At 35.1% G+C, this 25861-nt stretch overlaps 1 protein-coding gene across 2 annotated transcripts in view; it reads left to right on the top strand.

Annotated features, from left to right (window-relative positions):
* The first annotated feature begins 3280 nt into the window (after positions 1-3280).
* The window catches only part of LOC118738007 (ubiquitin-conjugating enzyme E2-17 kDa), a 30238-nt gene continuing 7657 nt past the window's right edge, over positions 3281-25861 (top strand). The window contains exons 1-2 of one of the 2 annotated variants that reach the window (XM_036468868.1): positions 3281-3910; positions 12392-12455. In XM_036468868.1, the coding sequence (XP_036324761.1) occupies positions 3887-3910; positions 12392-12455 (88 nt within the window). In that variant the 5' untranslated portion in view covers positions 3281-3886. Of the gene's footprint in view, positions 3923-12391; positions 12456-25861 lie in introns of both variants that reach the window. The other variant, XM_036468867.1, reaches the window with a different exon arrangement.

Here is a 25861-nt window from a genome sequence, read left to right as displayed (position 1 = left end):
AGAAGTACACGTACCAAGTTTCGTTAAGATATCTTAATTTTTACTCGCGTTATCGTGTGCACAGACGGACGGACAGACAGTCACCGCTTAATCGATTTCTCTTTTCATTCTGATCATTTGTGCACAAGTGCGCTCGGGTATAAAAAAAAGCTTACAAACCCTAAGGGCCGGTTGTTCAATGTCTGGTTATCACTTCTTGTCTGTTAAACATCATTATCGACGATTTCGACATCATGCATATAACATGTGATCGATAAAGCAGTCGTTGTATTTAACCGGAGCTTCTACCTCCGATTTGTGTTAATCAGACATAGTGCGGCCGACGCCGCCTACGCAGAAAGGTGTTCTCTGCAAACGGTGTTCAGTGCCTTTTCTTCGCAACACAGACAGATAATTCTACGTTGTGGGGGTTATAATCCCTAAGTGCGGCCGCAGGCCGCCTACGCAGAAAGGTGTTTTCTGCAAAAGGTGTTCAGTGCCTTTTCTTCGCAACACAGAAAGGGAATTCTACGTTGTGAGGGTTATAATCCCTAAGTGCGGCCCCAGGCATATATGTAATACTCCTATATTGGCAGTAAGAGCTAGTACCGTCCGAAAACACTACAGTACAGATATATCAATAAACACTTACGAAGGAAAAGGAACACATACGTTTGTAAATAAACATGTACACGACACATTTACAAAAAAACGGCACTCAAGTACACAATACATTGACAAAAACAGTACTAGACTGTCTCGCTTTAATTTCGGAATGCTTACACATTGAGATGTTAGCTTACTACCAATATAGAAGTATTACATATATGGCCGCAGGCCGCCTACGCATAAAGGTGTTCTCTGCAAAAGGTGTTTTTTATAATGATTTTTCATTAATTCAATTTTTGTAAGAACTATACAACATATAATAAAGTACATATACCAAATTAAAGGGAATCAAATTTCCTATTAAATGAGATCAAAATTTTCAAGATCCATCCATCCGTTTTTAAGAAATCTTGATTTCAAAACTTGCTTATTTTGAACTTTAACCTTTGATCATGATTCAATAATACAAGGTTCGATAAATTGACAGTTGTCTCTCTCGCACCGCTCCCTTAGCAAAGGCACCGTGTTGCTTCTTTGCAAATTTACATGGAAACAGTGTAGCTTTGGTGTGAAATAAAAGTATAAGCTTTTGTGCAATATGTTTATTTGTATATGCATATGAAGCATATTTAACTGATGAAAACATAAGCATTGGATGTTTATATCAATCTCATAGTAGTCTTATTTTAATTTTGAGTCATTTTGCAGTTTTTATACAGCTAAATAGCATATAAATTACGTAATTCACGTAGATATATAAATATTACGTTCAACATTTCGTTTAAAATGCCAGATTTCCTGCAAATACTTTAGAATTTACAAAAGGAATTTCACTACTAATTGCCTACTTTGCGTACTTTTCTACTACCATTTTCGCAACAAGGGATTGCATTCTTGCCCTTTCTCTGTCCTTCGCAAATGCAACCTTTTGTAAGGGAGTGTCAAACCGCAGCTGTCAATAATTATCTAACCTTGTATTATTGAATCATGACCTTTGATAATTTTTGTTGTTGTTTGACCAAAAAAAGAAGTATACCGTTATACTCAGCTCATTCATCTCTATCGATTCCAATATTTTTTTTGGGGATTTGGAGCCCAACTGCATTTGTTCCAAACACTTTACAATACTCGTTAAAGCAATTACAACGCTTTACAAAACTTGTTAACACAATTAAACTTATAGCTTGCTTATTCGCAACTCACTTTACTTGTAGCTTGCTGTAGCTCGTTTCTGTAACAATTCTCAACCAAGGCGAATTGAGATATAAATTCGCCGCCCTGTTCTCTACTGCTAATGAGTAGTAGAGAATGACATATATTCTCTACCAGTAGAGAAATAATCGGTAGAGAAGAGTTACAGAAACGAGCTACTGACTTGTAACTAACTAACTTCGCTGTGGCGGCGCCCTTATATACCTGCGCTCGCACTTATGGCAACTCTAGAACGTTCTGAAGTTTATCGCTCATTCTCTTTCTCTCGCTGTCCGCAGTGTTTATTCAACTTGAGGTTTCTCTTTGTGGAACATTCTACGTCATTCCTCGAACATTCTGCCTATTTCTCGTTGTTCGCCTCGCGTTGCAGCAGTATTCGCTACAATACACCCGCAATACAAAATACATCAAGAACGAAAATACATGTGGTTGTTGTTGTTGTATTCTTGCTACCACCTTGTATGAATTCGGCTTGGAACGAACGACACAAGCAAGGCGAATTTATACAAGGTGGTGTTACAGGCGAATTGAGATTTTCGCCGCGGTACTTATTAATGTCAAAATAGTGTAATTGTTGTGATATGAATTCGCCTTGTTTACAAAAACATCATTTTGACATTAATAAGTACCGCGGCGAAAATCTAAATTCGCCAGTAACACCACCTCGTATAAATTCGCTTCGCACGAGGCAATTTTGGTTTCGACTTTTGCGTTCAAGGGCGTTGCACGGCTGCATTAAAAAAAAGTTGAATGGCTGGCGACCAACTTTGTTGAAAGCGATTAGCTGAAAGGCCGTTCAAGCAAAAGTAGAATGCAAAGTTGAACAATGCAAACGCCTTTTTATGTCGAATATTTTGATATTTGTTTTATATTTTGATATTTTTAGCCATTCCATTTTTTTCGTGCAACTCTGCGTGAGTTGAACGCAAAAGTTGCCTGAAAAATCGCAGCGTGCGAAAACCCCATTAGCTTCAAGTTTATTTATAGATTTCTGGTCATGGTGTGAATATCCCTATTAAAATTTTGCTGAACTTCTTTACCGACTATGCACTGAGTGAAGGTGACAGCTATTTACCCTAAATGACTTCTCTATTATACATATGAATGTGAATGCGTTGAAGTGAAATAAACATAGTTGTGTTTAACTTTTCTGGTTGTTAATTCGAAAATAAATTTCAAGTGGAAATAGTGAAGATTTTCGGATATAGATAATTTCAAATGACTGGCGTAGGAAAATTTGATAGTCTTTAAAATAAAAATTCAATGCAATTTCTAGCTATCATCCAGTTCGCAGAAAATAAAATTTCAGTGAACGGCGAAAGTGTGAATCAACCGCCATCGTGCCATTTGAATTCGCCACCCTTTTTTGTCTATTGAAAACGAAAACGAAACACTGCAATTCGCATCATCGACGAGAGTCATTCGGGCGGAGGCAACCCTAGTGTATAATTTAGATTTCACCTGAAGAAAGTTAATCGAAAAGTCATAAGCTTGCTGAACGCCACTGAAGTAGGCGTAATATTTTCGTTTTGGCTTTCCAAAAAAACTGTAAATCGGTTTGCGAGGCTTTTGAAAAGTTGGTAAAGACGACGTTGAAAAAGGCTATTGAACATTGAAAGCGAATTGGAAAAGATTATAAGCGAAAAAGTGTATGTGTGCAGAAAAAATTCGCCGAGCTGCTCAAATTCCGGCTGTCAAAAATAAAATCTATTAGATCGTTGTCTTGCTTGCGCGTATTGTTTTCTCCCTGGTTTGTCAGCTTCCGACAATCTGGAGTACTATCTGCGCTAGTCACTCTGCAGTTGTCTTCATAAGAAACGGATATTGAGTAGCCGTACTGCATAATCGACGTTGAAGCAGTCGAGCACCGAAGCGAATCGAAACTGCTGCGTTTTGTCTTCGTGGTCGTTCGGTCTCATTGGTCGTCGTTGTTCGTCAAGACAAAAATTCAGTGCGATTGCTGCGAGAATTGAAATCGTCGTACTCGTGGGTTTTAAACGGCAAAGAAGGAAAAATTTTCTTTTTTAATATAAATTTAATTTTGTGCGCTGCGCTCCACACACATTAAAAATCAAATTGCTACAAAATGGCGTTAAAAAGAATTAATAAGGTATGTTTAAAAGTGCGTAAAATAGGCAAGAAATTGAAATGCATTTTAGGGCATGGTGTGAAACTTCTTTATGCAAGAAATAACGTGAAACGATGAGCCAGCAGAAGAAATGACGGGGAAGAATTGATCGAAAATGGGCGACGAAGCACCGACAGCGGCTGCGATAGCAACGACCACGACGTCTGGTGTTCATGGTGACAGTATATTAGAAGGGAAATTAGAGAAAAAATAATTAAAAACTAGCTATGTAAATTAAGTTATGCAGGAATATTGAGCAGATGACTGATATAAGGACCCATTATTAATTTCGACACTCCGGCTAATACCCTGTATATGGAAACTCCTATGAGGTGGATTGGCTGCGATGAATGTCAGTGTCTTGCCAAAGTGTGCATTTTTTGTGTGAACAACTAATGATTTAGTGAATCCAAAGTGCACCTTGTCTATAGTCCTGTGAAACTCTTTATTTTAATTAATTTTCCGGAAATTGTGCATTATAGTTGGCGATATTTTTGGTGCTGTTCGTTAATTTTTAGTTCTCTGGTATTGTTACTCAATTGAGTGGTATACATAGTAAATTATGTGTGTTTCAACATCAATCGGCAAGCAAAAGTCCAGCATATTTCTAACCTAATAATGAACTTGCTCGATTTACGCATAAACCTACATATGTATAAACCAATAACTTTTTTGATTTATATTTATATAAATTTAATATTCCACACAACCCGTGTATACTCCCTACCTCAGAATTAGAATTATTAGCTTGGTTTGCGTTGTATTCCTCATATCCTTGCTTCCAGTCAGCCGTAAAAAAAGCTAGCCAAAAAGGAGACAAAAACCTTCGAGATAAATATGGAAACAAGAAGGAAACGGCTCAGCAGCAGCGCGGCTGGCGCACCGCTGTTGGTACTTTCCATTTCTTTTCCGCACACGTATTTTGCTTTCCTAACTATATTCGTGGCGACGCTTTTATTAGAGTAGTACACTGCCAGCTGCTCAGTCGTCGGTGTTAAATGCCAGACTAATGAATGCTGGCCACTTTTATATTGTACTAATTTTATATTTACGGTTGGCAGGCATACCAAATTTTTGCAAGGATTCATGTTGTGTCCATATTTGCTAAAACGTATGTATATTCCTCGGCTATAAAGCCTGTGTTGCCATCACGTCGAAAGTCGGCGCTAACTTCGACGCCAGCGTAGCTTATGTCTAATCGCCTCGGTAGTACTCAAGTTCGGCCACAATCGTTTCCAACAGTGTTGCCTTGTACTGGGCGGCTCACCGGATTGTGATAATTTTTTATTTTTTTATTTTGTAATTCTCCGCAGTTTGCGGTTTCGCCAATTCGCTCGGATCTGGTCACGCTTTTACACCGCTGGTTGTCTCGTTCTGGTGCCTGTAATGGGCTATCTTATGTTTCAACTCTGCTTTGAGGTTTTTGATTTGGTCCCGCTTGCACTTATTGGAGAGTACAGTGCATTGACGTTGCTTGTTTTTTTTTTTTAACTTGTACTATAAACAGTGTTGCTAGTGGATTTTGAGCCTATGCTTATTATTTAGTAACTAAACTACCATTTTTAACTTAAAGTTACTATGTATCGAATAAAACTATTTGCATGTCAAAAGGTCGCAATGCGGCTTCAATGTAACTTCCTTAAATTTGTTTTCCATATTTGAATTTATGCTTATAAAATTAAATCTTATTGGCACAGTTTTGTTCTTAGTCACAATGCAACACTGTTTCCTCTTCATGCGATGACTACAATTTGCTGGTTTTCCTTTGTTTCTTCATCCGCTGCTGCGAGACATAACTGCGTCGTCAAAGCGGGCAGCGGCAGCGACGTAGCAGTTGATTGTGCGGTTGCCGTCGTCGTCATGGCCATTGAATTTATAAAATGGGAATTTTTATTTTTTTTTTGAATATGGTATCGGCTGATGGATCGCTAAACCAAAATGGTTAAATGAAAATCGCCGAAGAAAGTTTGAAAATAGAAATTTATAGTCGGTCGCCTTTGTTATTATTTCCTTAAAAATTGTTTTCTGGTATTTGGTGAAGCATCAACCTGCTGCTAATTAACCAGTTTGGTTGTTCTATACAGATTGTTTGGGCTATATATATAATAAGTACAGTATTCATCGCTTAATTGGTGTTCGCGTACGCACTATCCAGTAAATTCAGTACTAATTTTACTGGTTTATACTGGAAGCCGTTTTCGTACGCAAAAACTTGCAAGAAACCAGCAAAATAGAGAGAATTGAGATACCAAAAATGACAGCTGAACTTGCAAGTTTTACTGGATAAATTTTTACTAGCAACTTTTGATAGTAAGAAAAACAGCTGATGGCATGATGCTTAATAGGTGCAATCCCGTATTCCTCGGACTCGGACTAGTAAAACTGTCAAAAAATAAAAATTCGCTCAGAGCGAGAGTAACATGGAAAAGTACGGGATCGCTTTCTAGTAAAAAATGGTAACTTCTGTCAACTTCAACATAACCTCAAAATTTTGGTTGTAAATTTTTGCTAATTTTGTATGTAAACGCACTCAGCTGACACATGTAAATAACCAAAAATACTTTCAAATTCATTAGAATCCACTTAAACAAGTAATTAAATACTTTTCAACATGAATTAGCAGAGTGCACTTTTTTGTTTACAATTTGGTTGCCAAACACACTACAGCTGATCGTTTGACACATTTACCAGAATTTACCAGCAAAAAATTCTCGGACTAAAACTGGTAACTTCTGACAGAGAGAGAACCGTATTTACTCACGATCCAGAAAATAAAGGTCGCGCCATTCGCGGACCGCTAACCCTCTCTTCGTCGATTTGACAGCATCCACCTAATCGCTGACGTCATAAAATACTTTTGTTTACATTCCCTGTTGCCAACTTCATGCCTTTCGCACCAAATTTAGTTGATATTCAAAACCGAAAATTTTTGAGTTTGGTGCTTGGCGCGTTTTTGGTGCTTTTGTTTTTAGTTTCAAGACACCAAATTAGAAAATCTTAAAAAATGGAAGCAAAATTTATAGCAATCGTAAGTGTGGTAAGCAACTTTACAAAAATTTAAACAAAATCATGGCACAGTGACAATCATAAGCGACAACAAAATATGTGGCAGCACCTTCAATCATGCCAGAAGAATCAACCGTCGTGCAAGAAACATTGATTTTTATTAATTTGAATCGGCATCCTTACAATAAAATTATGTATGCATATAAAGTCTATAAAATACGCCAATAAAAATTTTCTATCATTCTTGGTATTTACTCTCTTTTTTGTCCTCTCAATAGTCAGAGAACCGAGTACGGGATCGATTTCCAGTAAAATCTGACTGATTTTGACTATTTCTGACTAGTCCGGACTCGTACGGGATCGCAACTAATGTAATTCACATTGCCAAAAAATTGTTTGTGGTGCTTTTAGAGTTGCAATTGACTAAACAAACCTATTTAAATATATATTAAGATAGGAAATAGTATTTTACTTAGAAAATTGCGTCGGAAAATAACAAATTAATCAACTGTTTATAGAACTTGCAACTTCTTGCTGGTTTTCCGTTTTCGTACTTTCTTGCATATTACTCTAATTGGGAGTAAATATTGGCTTACTCTCCGAAATTTGGTTACTGGCAAGTTACTGGATATTTTTTGCTGGATAATACGAAAAGACAACTCAGATGGAAAGTACGTTTTGATGGATTTGCTGTTTTAAATATGCAGTCCAATAATGCAAGATTGTTTGGGCTATTAAGTATGAGAGTGGTATAAGAATTATCACTATTTGCGGAAGAGGGTTTACGATTGCAACTTAACAGTTTATTAATATGTATGTACCGATATTTTGCCAGAAATTCTTAGTAAGCCGCGCTTAACAATTTTTTTATTTCACCTAATTTTATTGTTAATGACTTGTAAATTTTTGAGCTTACGTATACTTTCATACATACCTCATAAATACGTAAATGGAGATACACAGAAAGCGGTAGATTTTCATTTACGCTGCCCTCTCATTTTACTTCTTTCATTTAGCCTCGCACAATGGAGAAGCAAGTGAAACTAACACCAATTTTCTTTTTCCAGCTGACCGGTTATTTTTGGGATTTTAGTTATGTACTTGAAACCGCCGTTTTCAACGTTTGCGGGCACCCAATTACAAATGCTACTTGTTTCCCTTCCCCTTTTATTTTTCCTTTTATTCATGCCATAATAATGGTGGCTTATTATGTGTGCGCTAAAATCATACGGGGCAGTATCTTAGCGTCACTGTTAGCGACATGATCGTCGCATTCACATCACCAAATTGTCATGATCTCAACCAGCAACGGGTTGGAACTTTTTTTCATGAACCACGCATCATATACCGAAGTACCATTATCTTAAGCAGGAGCTCTATAGATGACCTTCTATTAGATATACCATAATTTTAATACATAATATTTTTTGTGCGTTTTGGTATTACACAAATGGAAGGACCTACCATTATACGCCACCTCCCAACGTCTAAGGGATTTTATGGGAAGTATGTTCATGGCGGAAATACATTTTGAGCTTTGCTATTGCCCGTTAAGCCCACCGTTGTTAGAAAAGCTATTTATAATTTACATGCTGGCCGGTCCAGGGATCGAAGCGAGGTTATACAGAATGGTAGTACGTACCTCTAACTACTCAGTCACAACATAAAAGGTGCTTTGTTTTGTTGTATTCTTCAGTAAAAAAAAAATCCAGCAACTTTCCAGTAAACAGGTTTACGAGAATTTTCATTTTTTTCAGCGAGAGAAGCATGCAAGAAAGTACGAAAATGCACAACCAGTAACGATTTGCAAGTTTTATGAACGATTAATTAAATTGTTATTTCCAAAGATATTTTCTAATAAAAATAGTATTTCCTATCTTATATATTTAAAAATAGGTTCCTTTTGACAGCTTAAATCTTATATATTTAAATGTTTGTTTTATGAATTAAAATCTTATTATATATTTAAATAGGTATATTTTATGAATTAAAATCGCATGATATATTTAAATAGGTTTCTTTTATAAATTAGACCTATAAAAGCCCCACAAACAATTTGTTTACTGGTAAAACTTTATCCATCGAAAAGCCAGTAATTGGCGGCATACACGGAGCGTCTGAATTGCGAGCAGTGTTGCCAAATTTTGTGCGAGCCTATTCCCTTTTTGTCCATGCAATTGTATATATTTTTCCCGTTTTTCATTTTAGGTTTTCCCGTTTTTTTCTCCTTTTTATATAACCCAGTTTTTAAAAATGGCAAATCAATTATTCTCCTTGTTTTATTCTTTATACGATCAATAACTGTATAACTCAGTCAGTAATAATAAACATTCATTATATTCTTAATATAAAAATATTACTTTAAAACATATATTGCATCTACTTATGCGTTGTTTGTACATATCATTCGTGTGCAATTGTGATGCAATTTTTGAATTACTGAACACCGTTTTCAACAGCACTGATAAGTGATCAAATGCAATATTGTGCTCCGCCGCAAACGCACATAGTGAATTGACTTATATTTTTGCACATGCTTTTGCGTTTTTGCATGTTTTTGCAATTAAGATTTCTTAGGAAGAAGGCTCACTGTAGATATTGTTCAAAATGCTCGAGTTTGATTGGAGGTGGATGCTGACGGGCGAGATTCTTCGCGTAAATTAACTTTAAATTCTATACAGCTTTCCCACTATTTTAGCCTAATAGGATTATTATAATATTTATGGGCACGGCGACCATTTTTCCCCCCTTATATTTTTCGTTCAAAATTCCCACAAAACGGGAAAAGTTCTCTTCTGGCAACGCTGCTCGCGAGTCGGTTTGGAAGTGTTAGTGAAAATAAATATGTGTTTGTTACACCGACATGACTCTGAGTGACTCAACTGTGTGCAGTCGAAAGGCGAGTCAACACGTACACAGATGTCTCGCGAGTCAGACGCACCGTCTATGGTGCCTATAAAACTTACAAGTTCAGCCGTCATTTGAGAGCGTGTCAGGCGTGACAATGTTTCCAACTTTTCCACGCAATTCGCTGTCAAATTGAGAAAGAGAAATTTTATTTTTTCAGAAATAAAAGTTGCAAGATGTGACTGCAATTGAGAGGACAAATCGGTTCGGAAATGTCTGTGGTCATAAGCAATAACCGCCAAGTCGACTTTAGAAAGAATTGAGTTATTCTACTACCACTATTCCATGTGTATGTGAAAGCCCCATCTCGCCAGCTAGGCTATTTAAAAAGTTATACGCGACCATATTTTGGTTTCCCCATAACGTTAACATTACAATCCAAACGTTTTTTTTTTTGCGAATTCAGGTTTTTCGACTTCGGCGGTTATTGCTTATGACCACAGATATATTTCAACTCGCTCGTGCTGCACTAGCAATCTGCAATTCGACTTTTGGAAATAAAAAACCTCTTTCGAAAGACACTTTACATGCAAGGTGTGACTTCTCATGCAACTGCTTTCTGAAATGAAAAATAGTATTTCCTATCTTATATATTTAAATAGGTTTATTTTATCAATTAAAATCTTATTATCGGGGTCGAAAAGTTTAAGCATTTGTTTGGAATTGCTTATTTTGCTTATTCAGGGTTTTCAAGCTTAATTTTTACGATCATGCTTATTTTGCTTATTTCAATGTATTAAACTTACGGACATTTTAAGAAAACGGTCAAGAAATGATTTGCTATTATATTTCGTGTGTGTGAATAGTAGTGGCCAAAGAGTTTTGACAGTTCCTTCCAAAATAATGGAACGGGCATATATTTCTGTTGAAAGCAAGGGTACATTGTACTCTTCACAAACAGACTTTAGCAAACCATAGTAGAAAGCGTAGGAAATTTGATAAGAACTTAAAACGACCAGCTCAGATCTCTTTTATTTGAGAATATCCAGCAACACTTGATTGTCCATAATTTTTCAATCCTTTAAATAAACTGAATAAAATAAAAAACATTAAACTGTACACTAAATTACGTTGTTTTGCGAGCATATTTGCAAGCATGTTTACCAATGTATTAGTTCTTTTCTAAGCGGTTAAAATGGATTTTTTCTGCTTATTTTCTTCGGCCCTGCTTATTATATATTTAAATAGGTTTCTTATATCAATTATCTCTATAAAAGCCCCACAAACAATTTTTTATTGGTAAAAATTTATCCAGCGAAAACCCAGTAAAACTTACAAGTTCAGCAGTCATTTACTCTCTTAATTTCCTCTACAGTAGAATTGTTATACATATACATACTAGTTTTTTTCTGGATAGTGTGTAAAAACGCAACTAATCTTCCGCTGCTGTAAAATTCACTATTCAATGCGGTTCGGATTTCCTGGATTCCCAATGATTCGTCCAATCTTATATATATGTAGGTAGTTTAGGCATGCGTTTTTGAGTGCTTTCCAACAGCAGTATCCATATTCAACAACTGTTTGTACGTTTGTATCTATATTTCCCGTTCGTAAATTTATTTTTATACAGTCCAAATTTATGTTTTTCTTAATTTCCTCAAAGCATATTTACGTTGTCGTAGGCCTGCCATTGTTGGTATTGTTTTTGTTATCGTTTGACGATTCACACGCGCTGCTTTGGCTTCTAGTTCGACGTAGGAGATTGTCGTGGTCTTGTCATGGTGCGCTATCGTCACCATGCCGAAATATTTAGTTCTTGTGCGATGGTTAAGAAATGAAACTCGTCTCTCTGCAAATTCGTAAATTGTCGCAATTTTAGAAGTTTTAGATCTTTTCGATGAGTGAAATCATGTGCGTAAATGTTTAGAGGAATGAATGTAATTTGTAACTTATATGTGCTTTTAGTTGATGATCCCAATATCAAAATATCATCTTGGAGTACCACTCCTGCATAAAAACCTGTTAAATACACTCCCTTCAGAGCCATTGAAGATTTAACATTTTGTTATCCTTTCACCTTGACACCATGTGCTTTCCTTTTTCTTATACTTGCCGCAACATTGTGTGAACCACATCGACAGTAAAACCTTTAAGTATAAATTGGGTGCATTTTCATAGGCATATGTATGCGTATGTATCTGTGTTTGCGGCGCCTATACGCTGGTGTCCAGAAGAATCACCGTTGCTGGCAGTCGCCAATGTCTCCCTTTTTTTTGATGTTCCACACATCTGTATTCGTTTAGGCAGAATTTGGACGGGGCCAATGAACTTTCCATATTTTAATTTTTTCCTTTACTCTTTATATTATTTTGAATATGTCGTTGGCATGAATGCGAAATTGCGTTGTCTGTGCTCACTTTACGCTCGGTTACCTGTGTACGTACACTTGGAAATATCTCTATGTACACTTTGCAATAAATTTAATAATAATGTCGAATATTTTGAGACATTACTTGAGAATTAATTCGCACCTTTATTTGCCATAAAATGCATTGAAATTGGTAATTAAAAATGTATCGACAATTGTAATAACCTATTTGATTTTTACAGGAACTACAAGATCTGGGCAGAGATCCACCTGCACAATGTTCAGCTGGCCCAGTAGGCGATGATTGTAAGTACAATATATACATATTCATTTACTTGGAATCTATGATTTATACAATCTTACAGACTAGATGTATTTATCAAAGCTCTTATTAAATGTACATTTATACATATACACCCATATGTATAGCGATAAGTTAGAGTATATTTATTATTGTGTGAATTAGTTGATACTATAATGTAGAGAAACTAAGTATCCATAAGTTTCGAAAGACAAGTCTTCCGACAAGTGTCGCGTCATTACCCAGTAAAAGTTGAGAGCATTATATGATTGCTGCGCGAATACTCGCTTGCGAGTATATGAGTAATCCCTTTTGCACACAGGAATATAATTTTACAAACTTCGTAAGCGATCAATACGGGAGGAGTCAACGCAGGTGGGGATGGTGATAATTTCGTGTTTTAACGACGATCAATTGCAAAATGACTTGCCCATCTTTAATCTTCGTCACCCAGTAAAATCTCTGGACTGGGCAGGATGTTAAATGTTAAAGCCTTGGGGTCATACATAAATGCTGACACTAATTGGCGCAACCTGAGCCCATAATATATTTTTTAATAAATTTAAACAAAAGTTGCAATGCATACCGATGGTCCTTAATTTAAATCTGTGTGCTATCCAAAGTTAAGGATTGCGTCCTCCTTATATTATTTACATATTACAAATGCCTGGTTTGCTTCGCGATACCTTATACCCAGCAAACATTTGAAAATGATTTGATATTGATTTGAAAATTACAGCTTTCTCAATAAAAAGAGGAGTTTGATCTCCATTCAAAGGTTATTTATCAATTGTACTTCAAATGTGGAAATAAAATTTATTATAGGAAATGTATATTTCTTCGCGATGTACATACGTATGTAAATAACAAAAGAAACAATTAAGATAAAGTAATTTATAATAAATTCGTCTTGAAGGGATGCAGCTTCTTCAATCCGCGCAAATATCAAATCCACTATTTCTGGGCTTTCCCCTTGAAAGTTTTTTTCTATTCATCGTTTTTTTTTCAATTGATCTTAACTTTATTCTTACAATTTTTAATTCAACTGCGCATTTTTATATCGTTTGATACTTGACATCTTTCTTCAAATCAACCTCAAATGAATTTCAAATGTAAAATTTAAACCTCGTTTTCAATTTGAGAATCATTTGAGAAAAACATTTGATATCAAATTGAGAAATACGTTTTTGTCAAACGTTTGAAACTGTGTTTGCTGGGTTAGAACTTTTGCAAATATTACCAGATGAGGGCACAGGTAGAAAGTGGAGCAAGGTCTTTAGGGCTTTAGTCGAGGTTGATCATAATGCAGGCCACCCTTTGAATGTTTGTAGTTTTTATTTTTTTAAGTAGGCCCCCAAACGGTGATGCCGAGGAAGAGAACCACCCAGTTCACGATCTGAGGCTTTAAGCCCTAGTTTTTCTCTATCGCCGATTTACAGGCGTACATGGAGTTTATAGCTTTCTTGCTGCGCTCCTCTACATGCGTCGCCTTGTTAACTTTCTGTCAAACAGCCAAATATCATACTTCATCCGAAAAAGTCAGCGCAATGCCGTTCAAGGAAGGTAGTTGTAGCCGGGCAGTTTTAATTTTCGTTGAAAAAAGAACCAAGATCGTTTGCGGGCTTGAAGGTAGCAAACATGCGTTCGCCGGCAAAATGTCAAATAAAATTTAATACGTGTGTTTGTATGACAGTTGTAACAGACGACGCCGCACAGTGGTTTAGCCGTAGGCGTAGGGCTTTAATTGTTAGTATGTAACCCTAGGGACATAAATCAAGAAAAAACGAAAAATCGGTGATCGGTTTATTTTAAAGCATACCTTCCATACAAACCTAACCTCAAAAACGTCTTAAAAATGCCGTTCAAAGGGCACCGTTGTATGAGGAACTCCGAAATTTCGTCCGTCCATATATTCACAATAATGGAGTAATAGGTAGGCCTTCTTAAGTAAAGCCATTCTAAGAGGCCTACCCAAGAGGGGCTGAAGAAAGTGCTTGCATGCCTTCTAGAAGGTCTTATTCATTTACAATTTACGCGAAATTTATATTATTTAGCACTACAAATAAATTTCAATAACGTTTTAAGTTGCAATAACACATATGTGTCTGATATAAACCGTAAGCAAATAGATACGTACTTCCAAGGTGCATGATTTTTATAAGTTAAAGAAGCAACTTTTTAAAAGAGCTCCTCCAAAAGACCTTCTGAAGCACGTCCTATAAATGCCCTTCTGGAAGGCCTTCCATGAGTAGCGAAAGAAGAAGCCCTTCAATTTGTGTCGCTCCATACAAAAAAAAAGGAGAAACGAATGTAGAGGCCTCTTGACTCTCAGGGAGGTTTTTGGATTGGCTTTTAACTCCTGAATTTATCTCCTGGAAATCGATTTACTTTAACGCATACCTCCCATACAAACTTAATCTCAAAAACTCTTAAAGATGTAATTAAAAGCGCAGCGATGAATGCACGACCACGAAATTTTGGCCATATATTTATATTGATATAATATAAGACAGCACCCTTAAAATGGCTGTAATTGGTTTATTTTTACGCACACCGCCTAACCTCAAAAAACTTAAAACAGCTTTTAAAAGGTAAAAAAAAGTCCTCGTATTATACAAACTGCTTACTTGTGCAAGCTGAATTATACAAAATGGATAAGCAGGAACTATATACGTATATGTATATAAAAATGGTGCCTGGGAGTGGGTAAAGCTGTCTAGCCTTCAAGGTTAAAAAACAAACAGTTTTTTACTCTCTATGCAGCAGGCCTCTTTTTAGTAAAAGTATAAATTGTCTCAAGAATTCTTTTGTAAGGTTGGGATGTTTATTTTTTATTTATTTTTTTTTGTTTATGCACTACACGATTACTTGCAATTGTAATTTCGGCTAACTCTGAATTAGGAATGTTGAAATTGCCACACTTGCTAAATTCGGTGCTACTATTTAAAAGTGTTAGTAAGAATTAAGTAAAAAATAATAACTTACCCTTTTATACTTTACCACGTCGTTTAGACGTTAATTACCTTCAATACTTATGATTTCTATTGCTTGCATTGTTTTAGAATAAAAATAAGTTTATTAGTTAAATCAGTCTTTAAAATTAATTTCTTGCTCTCAGATGCTCAGGAAAAAAAAATTTCGAACATACTTCATATGGAAGCAAATGCGTGACACCGTCAGCAAAAAAAAAATTATGAAAAATCTTCGCGGATTCTGAACTTGAAATTTGCACTAGAATTGAATTGGCTAAAAAACTTACAAAAACATAAACATAAACATTAAACGACAAAATAACATGTAATTTTTAAGCAAAAAACAAAACCGACTTCAATTCTGATATAAAAATATAAGGTTATCATTGGTTTCTTCATGATCCAATGATCGGATCTAAACCAAATTAGTATGGGACCACCTCTGAGGGAAGGCCTTTCCTAAAAAAAAAAAAAAGAATTATAAAAATCGGTTAGCGTGGTTCAAAGTTAAAAAAAAAGTTAAAAAATTGCCAAAACTGGTCGAAATGTGTCCCTATTATTTTTATCATGACTGTAAGTACACTAGGCATCCTATAAAAGTATAAATTTCAGTGCAGATTTATTAAAGTAAATAAGTAGTATTGGTGTTGGTTGATTTTTCCGACAGGGTTGTAAGATGATTTATTTTGGAACGAATTTCCGTTATCCCTTGTCATGTTTGGTTTGCAGACAAACCGGTTTCGGCATTGTGCCATCTTCAGTGTCATTTTTCGTTCTGTCTGGTTCGAGTGTTTGTCCTTAATTTATGTTCATTTATCTTAGGTAATGTGATTTTCGTCGATGATTAATTATTAGAAATGCCATGGTGTCCTCTTTTATTTCAAAAACAGGTAATAGGTTGGTAGGTTCGCTGTCACGATATTAACATCCGTTATGTTGTCTCTGTATGGTTTTTGCCTGCAGGTAGGTAAAAGTCGGTGATTTTTGTCCTGGTGGTACTTTGTGGTGTGTTCGGAGTGTCCATGCCTGTTGTTTTGTTGTCATTTTTCTTCTTCTCGTAAATTAATTTTAAAACAATATATACTTAGATAAAGATTCTAAAACAAAAGGCGTCAAATGAAAGTATAAACTCGCAAAACAAACATTTCCGATGAAGTCCCAGCTCTAAAAAAAAAACCCTTAGTTTGTGTGGTTGCCTTTTGGTATTTTGTAGCCCAAAATTGGCCGCAGATGCTCAATCTAATTTGAGCTGACGAAGAGATGCAAGACTTAGTACGGGGGAGGTTCAAAACCCAAAATTTCACATTGAGCTCGTTATGAGAAGAAAAGTTGCAAAGAGTCCTGAAATTTCATCTAGAGCAGTGATCGAAAGCTTGCGTGTGGATTTTTCCACCAGTGCAGGAAGAAAATAAAGAAACGAATAGGAAAACTGAGCGGAGTTTGCAAAACAGTATGTAAACATGCTAACCGCATTTTGGGAAAAGTAGGACTTGGCTTCACTTGGCGTTTCCAATTGGCGTCAGTTGGCACAGAGGAGAAACGACTGGCGTGCTTTGCTGAACTCGGCCAAAGGCGGTTACAGCGCCAAAAAAGAAGAAGAAGATAACTGCGGACCTTTGCTCTTGTACCAGGTGTTCAAATTGCAGCGACCGCTATATTCAAAACATGAATACAAAAAAATACACATTATTATTTCTCAAAAAATCGGATTTTTCGAACACATAAAAGGTTCTGTCTGAGTCATTAAAAGGACCTTATTTTCAAATAGTACAACACTTTTAATAAGGCTGTTATCTATCAAACTGTATAAGATACTGTTTTTGCCCTGACAACTGAAGTAACGGTTTCTTTTTAACCGTGACAGCGTAGTTTAAGTTTTCCCATCGCTCGAGCAACATATCTTTATAAAAAGCTTTATCATTGGTGATCAGAAATAGATATATCGTCGTTTAAAGTAAAAAAACGCATATCGTCATTCTGCAAAACCGCGTAACTGACATTTGCTGCCAAAAATTGGATTTGCTCACACAAGCTCTTGGCTCAATCCTTATCCATTTGTTCGGAAATATATTGTCCAGAAATGTGATTGCTTTCTAAAAGAGAGAACCATTTTGAAATATGAGTGTTTTTACTCTAGAAAATAATTTATGCAACCTCACATATGCGGTTTTGCATTTTGTTGATACGCGGTTTTGTACTTTAAACGACGATATGATACATTTCAGATTAACAGATAAGTAACGGTAGCAGTCCATGGCCGAATTTTTTCAAATTTGTCAAACTTTTAATTGTGACGGGTGTGACATGTGACGGGCGTGACGTGACCAACATAATCGGTTTCTTTTTCCAAAATTGAAGCATATAAATATTTAAAAGCAATTCGCACATATTCGCCAGTGTCATAGCGTTACTTTCGTCAGCTTTTTTACACTGTCCAAGATGTGTCTTCAAATAATGAACTATTTTGTGTATTTAGTGGTCGGGCGTGACATTAAAATATGCTTTGCTTCAATATATAATAAAATATTTAGTACTTGCCCGAAAAACTACTGAAAATTACACTGAAACAATGCAAAAAAGACAATGGACTACGAAAATCAGTCTTCGTCAATTTTGAAGAGAATTTACCTCTCATATGAGTTTGTAAAGGGTACAACCTAAAGTAAAAAATATCTAATTTTAAGATACATTTCGAAGTTTTTGCTTTCAGTCTTGAAATTTACATTTATTTACTCTTACTTACTAGAAAAAATACACTCAAATTCTTAAGTTTATTTTCGTTTCATTCGGTATCGATTACCGTGGATTGAGCCATTTACAGTTTTATAGCCCATTCAATTTTAGTGAAATAATGTGCAAGTAGAATTTTTATGTCGAAGGTGATGCGGTTTTCTTCAATGTAAAAATAAATTGCGTTTATTCGTTATATGGATGAAAACCTAACTAAAACTAAAAAAAACAACAGTCTAACACTTCTGGGGAAGAAAGTTTCAAATTTCGATGAAAATTTGTAGATTTTTTCTAGATTTCTATAAAGTTTTAAACATGTGTTTATATAGGTTTTGTTAGCGAATGAACTTTATTTTAATTGAGAATTCTTAAAAATAAATAAACATAAGAGGCAAGCAATACCACTTTGAAATGGTAGTGCTATTGATATGACCGGTACTGTACATATTGTAAATATAAGACATTATTTGTAATCTTTCCGGTTTCCGTAGTGTAGATGACCTTTTCAAACGATTATTGCATTTTAATATAAATTTCATGAATTAAATACGAGTACAAGCGCATACTCGCCAAGGTTTTCAAGTTTATTTTGCAATGCTATTAATAGCTAATTTTCTATTTAGATGATTCATCATTTTATGTTTGCCAATATAAGGAACAATTTCAGATGGCTTAAAACTTAAGTAGAGATTGTTGATTAACTTCCACTATTAATTTTCAGATCATACATTTAATCAGCACTTAAATGGCCAGTATTGGCTATTTAAATATGAGATATGCAACCCTATGTTTGTACCAAACAACCAAGAGTTGATCTGAAACCCAACGAAAGCTAAATGGCATTTAAACAACAATCCACAATTAAACTTAAGTGTCGTTTAAATATTCATTTGAAATTGGCTTCAAAGTTTTCTGAAAATTTCATCATTATAAATTTTTAGAGATATGAAATTGATAGCATTCGGGTTGAGAAAAAAATGCAAACAATTTTAATTTCAAATGCGTAGAACATATGTATACACATTAGGGTGATCCAAAAATGTACGTGAAAAGGTGAAGTGGGAATTTTTTTATGCTTTCACCCCCTAGGATTGCTCTATACCGAAAAGTTTTCCCTGTATTTTATATGGGAAAAAACCACATTTCGTAGAAATGGTATATAATTGTTGAATATCAATATTTGTCGATCGCAAAACTGTTTCTCTTCAGGTGATTCCCCCTAACAATACCCAATTATTAATTTAACCTTTTTTTCATAGTAACTATATTTTATAGGTCCGCTAAACCACAGAAAATGCAATGGGGGGTAAATAAAAAATCTTTAGTATTAAAACATGGTTAAATGAACAATTGGGTATTGTTATTGGAAGTCTCCGAAAGAGAACCAGAGTTTTCAGATCGAAAAATATTGTTTTCAAGAATTCTGTATCATTTCTACGAAAATTTGTTTTTTCGCCATATAAAATATGTGAAAAACTTTGAGCGCTTTGAGCAACCTCTTAAATATTTTTTGATTTCCAAATGAAAAATAGGTATCTATTTTTTTGTTGATATAGAACAATCCAAGGGGTGCGATTATTAAAATTCCGACTTTACTTATTTTGCACAACCCTAATACTCATAGGTGCATTTAAATTTTTTTGGTCTATAAAAGAAGGGTATTCATTATGATGCTTCACATACTTACATAAAAATGTTTAAAAGTGTATTTCACGCTGCTTCTGGTAGTGAACAAATAATACATATATGTATGTATGTGCATTTTGGAAACAACAAACCTACGACGGTAGCTTGTGTTCACATGCGAGCTACATGAGTATGTGAACCAACCAGTGTGACCACTTTGTGTTTTTATTGTTGTAACAGCATACAGATTCCCCAGAGTTTTTGGGGAGTGTTGCTGGAGTGACAGTCCTTGGCCAGATATAAATCTGGGTCGTTCCGGTTACGTAGACCCGACTGTCGTGGGAACGTTCCCTGATTTATATCTGGCCAAGGACTGTCACTCCAGCAACACTTCCCAAAAACTCTGGGGAATCTGTATGCTGTTACAACAACAACAACCACTTTGTGAGTAATTCCTCAAAACGTGAAGAATTTCGGGTGCGCTTGAGTATTTTTTGATGCATTTTCTCTCGATAACAGATGCAGATAACAAATGCAGCCATGTTTTACACAACAGAGTTGTTAAATCGCTAAAAGCTTTCCGAAGTTTAATAAAGAGCGAAACACAGCACCCAAGCGGCTTCCCAAACATTCTTCAAGCCTATTTTCCATTTCGCCCTACACCATGCAAACACGACTCGTTCAAGCAAATAAATTTAGTTTTCTTCCGGTTCACAATGTAAACGAGTTGGGTTTTCTCTCTTGCGTTCTCATTCGGTGAAAACTCCGTTGCGGATGAGGCGATTTTATCATACACAAAAGTCAACATGGCGGCCAGAAAAGCAAAAAATTTTGATTTTTGTTCACATTTCCCTGTTGTTGTTGTTGTTGTTGTAGCGGCTTGCTGCGTCAAACCTTCAAACACCCCCATACACAACATAAATAGCTTTAAGCAAAGGTATATTTCGCTTGGTTTGTCAATCCGCTTGTTTGGTGTTTTTCGCCTTAAACGCATTTGCATTTGCTGCTAAATATTCAAAATGTTATCGATATACTTTTTTCATTCCATCGTTATATTTTCAACTTATTTTGAACTTGCAAAATCTCGATAACGAATGGAGAGAACACGCGTTGTTCGATCATAATGATATCATAAAGAAGTTTTTCAATTGAAGGATTCTTCAGGTTCATATAAGTTTCCCAATTTAAAAAAAAATAAAAATTATGTCTGCATTACTAATATAACCCTTTTCTAATGCTTCAATAGAACGTATATTTAGTAGTTTAAAAATGTGTAGGACTGACTTGGGGACTAGAATGAGCACTGATATAGTGCACCAATATTATATACAAAGCAAGGCATAAAAAATAACGGTGATACTTTGTTTGAGCCGCAAGGGCAAATGTACCAATTGAATTGGATAATGCAATTAATTTTTATACCAAGAACCCGTAAATAGTATGTAGTACATAATACTCAAATCTGTAATAAGAAAATTTAGAGTAATTTGTTCGGATTTTGAAGATTTTTCGGATTTTTCATTTGTTTTTGAGGAATTTGGTAATTTTTTTGTGGCAACACTGGAACCAACCAATCTACCCACCCACCCTGGGTGTTGTGGTGCTGGTAGTTACCATGTAGTAAAATTTTAAGACAGTCTATCTTTGAACCAGTGCAAAACGGTTGCAGAGCGGGACAGTTGCGGTGTAAGTGTACAAATTCTCGCTTCTTGTACAATATGAAAGTAGTTCAGCGAGAAGACTTCCAACTCAAGCATCGTTGGTCGCGAGTTCAAATCGCTGTGGATGCATTCACTTGTGAGTTTTCAGATTTGGTGAATTCCACGTCAACTCATCACAGATATTTTAATGACTTGGGGCCAGGTTTTCAGAGCACGGCCGTGGTTTAAACTCAGTTTAAACGCCCGATCCGGCTCATTTATACTTAATCTAAGTTTAAACTGGCACTGAAAAACTCGATCTAAATGGGATTTGCTTAATATTCTATGTAATTGAACCCTATATTATGAAAAATTTTACCATTAAATATTTTTTGAAAACTTAAAAAAATGGCGGATATATAAGACTTTACAAGTTTTAGTCCTATTTTTTTAATCGTTATATATTTTTTTCCATTCGTCCGATTTAAGTTCTTAATATCACAAATTAATCACTTAAGTTACAATTTTATTGAGCTTGAGGCCGTTTTTAATGAAAAACTGTTGTGGAAAAGCAACAACAATTTGAAAAAATGGTAGAAGTGATAGCTATTGCGGAAATCACCACATTTCCTCATCAGACTTTTTCAGCGGGATTCGAATCGACGATCCCAGCTGACTCAGGCAGTTGCCGACGCGTAATCACAAAATAATTCAGGTTTAAATAGAAGGCAGCCAGTTTACAAAACAACAATATTTAATTACTTTTGAAAACCATAAAAAAATAAAAGTCGTCATTTCGAAAATATGGAGTCTTCAATTTGTTAATTTTTTTTTTTCAAATGTAACCCCAAATGTCTCCTTAATGACCCGTAAGTTTCATAGTGGGACTGCCTTAAGTATTCAAGAAAAATAATTTACTTTAACGCTATATTAATTACAAAATTTCAGTAAGGCAGAAGGCAGGAAGTGTGGCGTATACGATCATATATTTTATACCTGTTTACATTACTTTTGATGCTTTATGGTCATTTGTTTTTACATTTGCGGAAAGGATGCATAAATTCCCGAATAGAAGTGTCGTTATCTATATCTATAATACGCGAAGGGATTCTTTGTGCAGGTCCTGGTGAGGTGTCATATTAAAGGGCTTGGACTGCAGAGTTGGAGTAAGGCTTCAATTTTTCGAGGAGTTGCCACCGGTTAAGAAATTAAACTCAAATGATTAAAAAAGTTAAATAAATTGTTACAATATGGGTATCAGCCGAATTGGTTTTGAAAAGACCTTGACTACTTGTAGTGGGATTGCCACATATTTAAAAAAATCTAAGTAAATTTTAATTAAAGGAATTAGGTAAGTGAATAAGGTATCACCATATGGGTGTCAGACAAAAGAGGTTTAAGAAGGTAATAGTTTGAAATTTTTTTTTGGAAAGGGTTGTCACCTGTTTAAAAAGTTGAATTACGTTAATTATTACCCAAGTTATATGAAATATTAAAAATGGTTGTAAAATGAAAGAGTTTTAAGAAATATTTAGTTTGAAAATTTACCATATTTTTGTTTGTTTTTGCGATGGAATAGGAGGAATTATAAAAAGGACAGCTGAAAGAGCAAATCTTCCACGACCTTACAACAGCCAAAAAACTTTTTTTTTTGTTTTGTAAACTAGATGGCTCCTATTTAAGTGATTTACTTTGTGATTAATTTCTGATATTAGAAATTTAAATCGGATGAATGGAAACACAGTTATAATGATTTAAAAAAATAGGATCAAAACTTTTGAAGTCTTATATAACCGCCAATGTTTTAAATTGTCAAAAAATATTTAATGGTAATATTTTTCATATTAGGTATAGGGTTTAATTACACAGAATATTAACCAAATCCCATTAGGTCATTAAAATATCTGTGATGAGTTGACGTGGAATTCACCATTTATTGAATTTAAATTATTACGCCGCCTGCAGTAAAATTTTTTTTTTAAATATGTAACATGAAATCTGCAAAAGAAAAGAAAAAAACGAAAAAATATCCAGAAATCGAATCTTAAAAACGTTTTCTTATAAAAAAAAAAAACTTTCCAAAATGGAACCGGTTAAAAACTAGTTGCAAAGTATTGCACTGTGCTCCAATTACCACCGCCAATGGCATTGCCGTGTAAAACTGGACAGTTGAAACCATTGCTTGGGTATTGAGCTAGAACTAGTACTGTCGGCAAAAGGTCTAGTTCTACGCTAGTTCTAAGCTAGTCAGATTTTCTGCAGGGCAACAACTATTGTACAAACATACATACATACTATGTTTGTGAAACTCCACTTCAATTGCAAAGCTTCGAGCTGGCGATGGCAATGAGGCTGTTCTTTTGCTCATGACTAGTGGGTGTTGGTTTCAGCCGAAGAAGTTCGAATGAAATCGCACCAACTGCATCAATGTTGACAGCAATAGCTGGAACTGCATTATCGGCAACGCGCTCAGGAACGTCAGCGTTAGCAGCAGAGCAGCGCATATATTTGAGCGTAACTTCGTATGGTTTATCCCCGTCAAGAGGTTTTTATATTTGAGCTGGGGCATGAGGAATTAATGGTATATATTGGGGTGTGTCGCAAGCTATGTAAAATAAGTGATCAGGGTTAGACCACGGCAAGTCGAAATAGAAGTAAATGATGTGAAAAATCGTAGCAAAAAATAAAACTCGTAATATATTTTTATTTTAATGGAAGAATTTCATAACCCAAAGATATTTTTTTAAATTAAGTATCCAAAAAAATGTTGTATGAAAAATGCGTAACGGTAACTTAAAATTTTTTGTCTGCATCTTTTCACTTCTACTCACCTTAGCAACTATGTACATACATATAACACAATAAGACAATCACTCTTTGACCAAAGTGAGGATACGAATTAAGGCTTTGATGGTAGCGAAAGTGTGGTGCAATTCCGCGAACGCGTAATAAGTGTCTTAAAAATGACGTTTCAACCATTAATATCGAGGAAAAATTATGAAAGTTGGGTACGAGGGCAGTTTGACAAGTCCGTGACTTTTTAATACGGCTCCTGTAAATTTCAATGGTTAAAAAGTGGTTTACTGAGCTCCGTTATGGTAGTACCAGCACAAGTGACTCCGAACGTCCAGGTCGTCCAAATGAGTTCGTCACAGCAGAAATCGTGTATAAAATCAAAGGAATGATATCAATATCGTACCTTCGTCATTGAACTACAATAATTTACTTTTGAATTAATAACACAATACTATTTTATCCTTCTGATTTAAAATTTTTTTATTTCAGACGGATGACAAATTATCTTTTAATGAATATATGAGTAGTCCACTTGCAAACAGTGTTATGTGATTTTATAAAAGTAAACCATAAATTAAAAAAAAAGTCTACGACAACAAGTAACATCTGAACTGTATATTTTTTTATTACCTGAAAATTTGGATAAATAAGAGCCTAATACCATTAAAAAATAAAATTGCAGTATGGTAGATTTGCAAATTTTATATTTAAAAATTTAATATTGCAAGTTTTGAAACAGTAACTTTTACATAGCTAGCTTTTTTTAGCTTTTCGCGTTCTCTCCTCTAGGGAGATTGGTTTGCTTCTTTTTTGCGACCTCTTCCACTAGGCACCGAAACTACCACGTTTTCTTGCAGTTTTCTAAGTTTATACGAAGAGGAGACATTTGAAAGTGTATAAATAAGTATTATAGCGACTTTTGCAAAAGTAGTTACCATTTCATGCTATTTTTTTCAGAATGTAGAAAAATTTTTCACTCTGCTGTTAGTGGACATGAAACGCACCAAAAACTAAAAATCTAAAAAAAATTTACATCGCGCACTTTGCAAGTGGACTACTCAATAGTTGAATATGCTATCTTATTTGTTCCTTATACAATTAAGGAGCGGCTGAATGGTTTAACGATGTTAGCGGTACATAATGATGTGCCGATTACAACACAAGAAATAATTGAAAAAATGTGTGTTAAGCAACGAAGATTAAAAATCGCTTTATAAGTAATAAGATTTTGTATACTTGTACTTAAACAAATGTAAATAGATACGCGTAAATATATAAATATGCAGATATATTCAATGTGTAAAAACTGAAATGTATACTAACGAAACTTCTACAAAACAAAACTGGACTACACACTAACTTATTAAAATGGTGTAGTAATTTAATTTTTTAAATTTAAATAAAGCATGAATTCCCCATGGAATAACCGAGTAGACAAAAAATATATAACGGTAGAAATGGCACATACATACATATATGAAAGAATGCCCACAGGCGACGCACTATAGGCAAAACACGAGTTTTTTTTCAAAATCGTAGATCTTCGCTTAGAAAAGAGATAATGGAATGCAGCATGTAACCCTTTAATGCAGAGTCTGTCATATATGAAACGCTTTTTAACCCTTTGAAGACAGAGGAAAAAGGTTC

Source organism: Rhagoletis pomonella, unplaced genomic scaffold (genome assembly GCF_013731165.1).
Source record: "Rhagoletis pomonella isolate Grant_MI unplaced genomic scaffold, Rhpom_1.0 Rhpom_scaffold_00004, whole genome shotgun sequence".
NCBI classification, from domain to species: domain Eukaryota; kingdom Metazoa; phylum Arthropoda; class Insecta; order Diptera; family Tephritidae; genus Rhagoletis; species Rhagoletis pomonella.
This window is presented reverse-complemented; position numbering and strand designations above follow the sequence as displayed.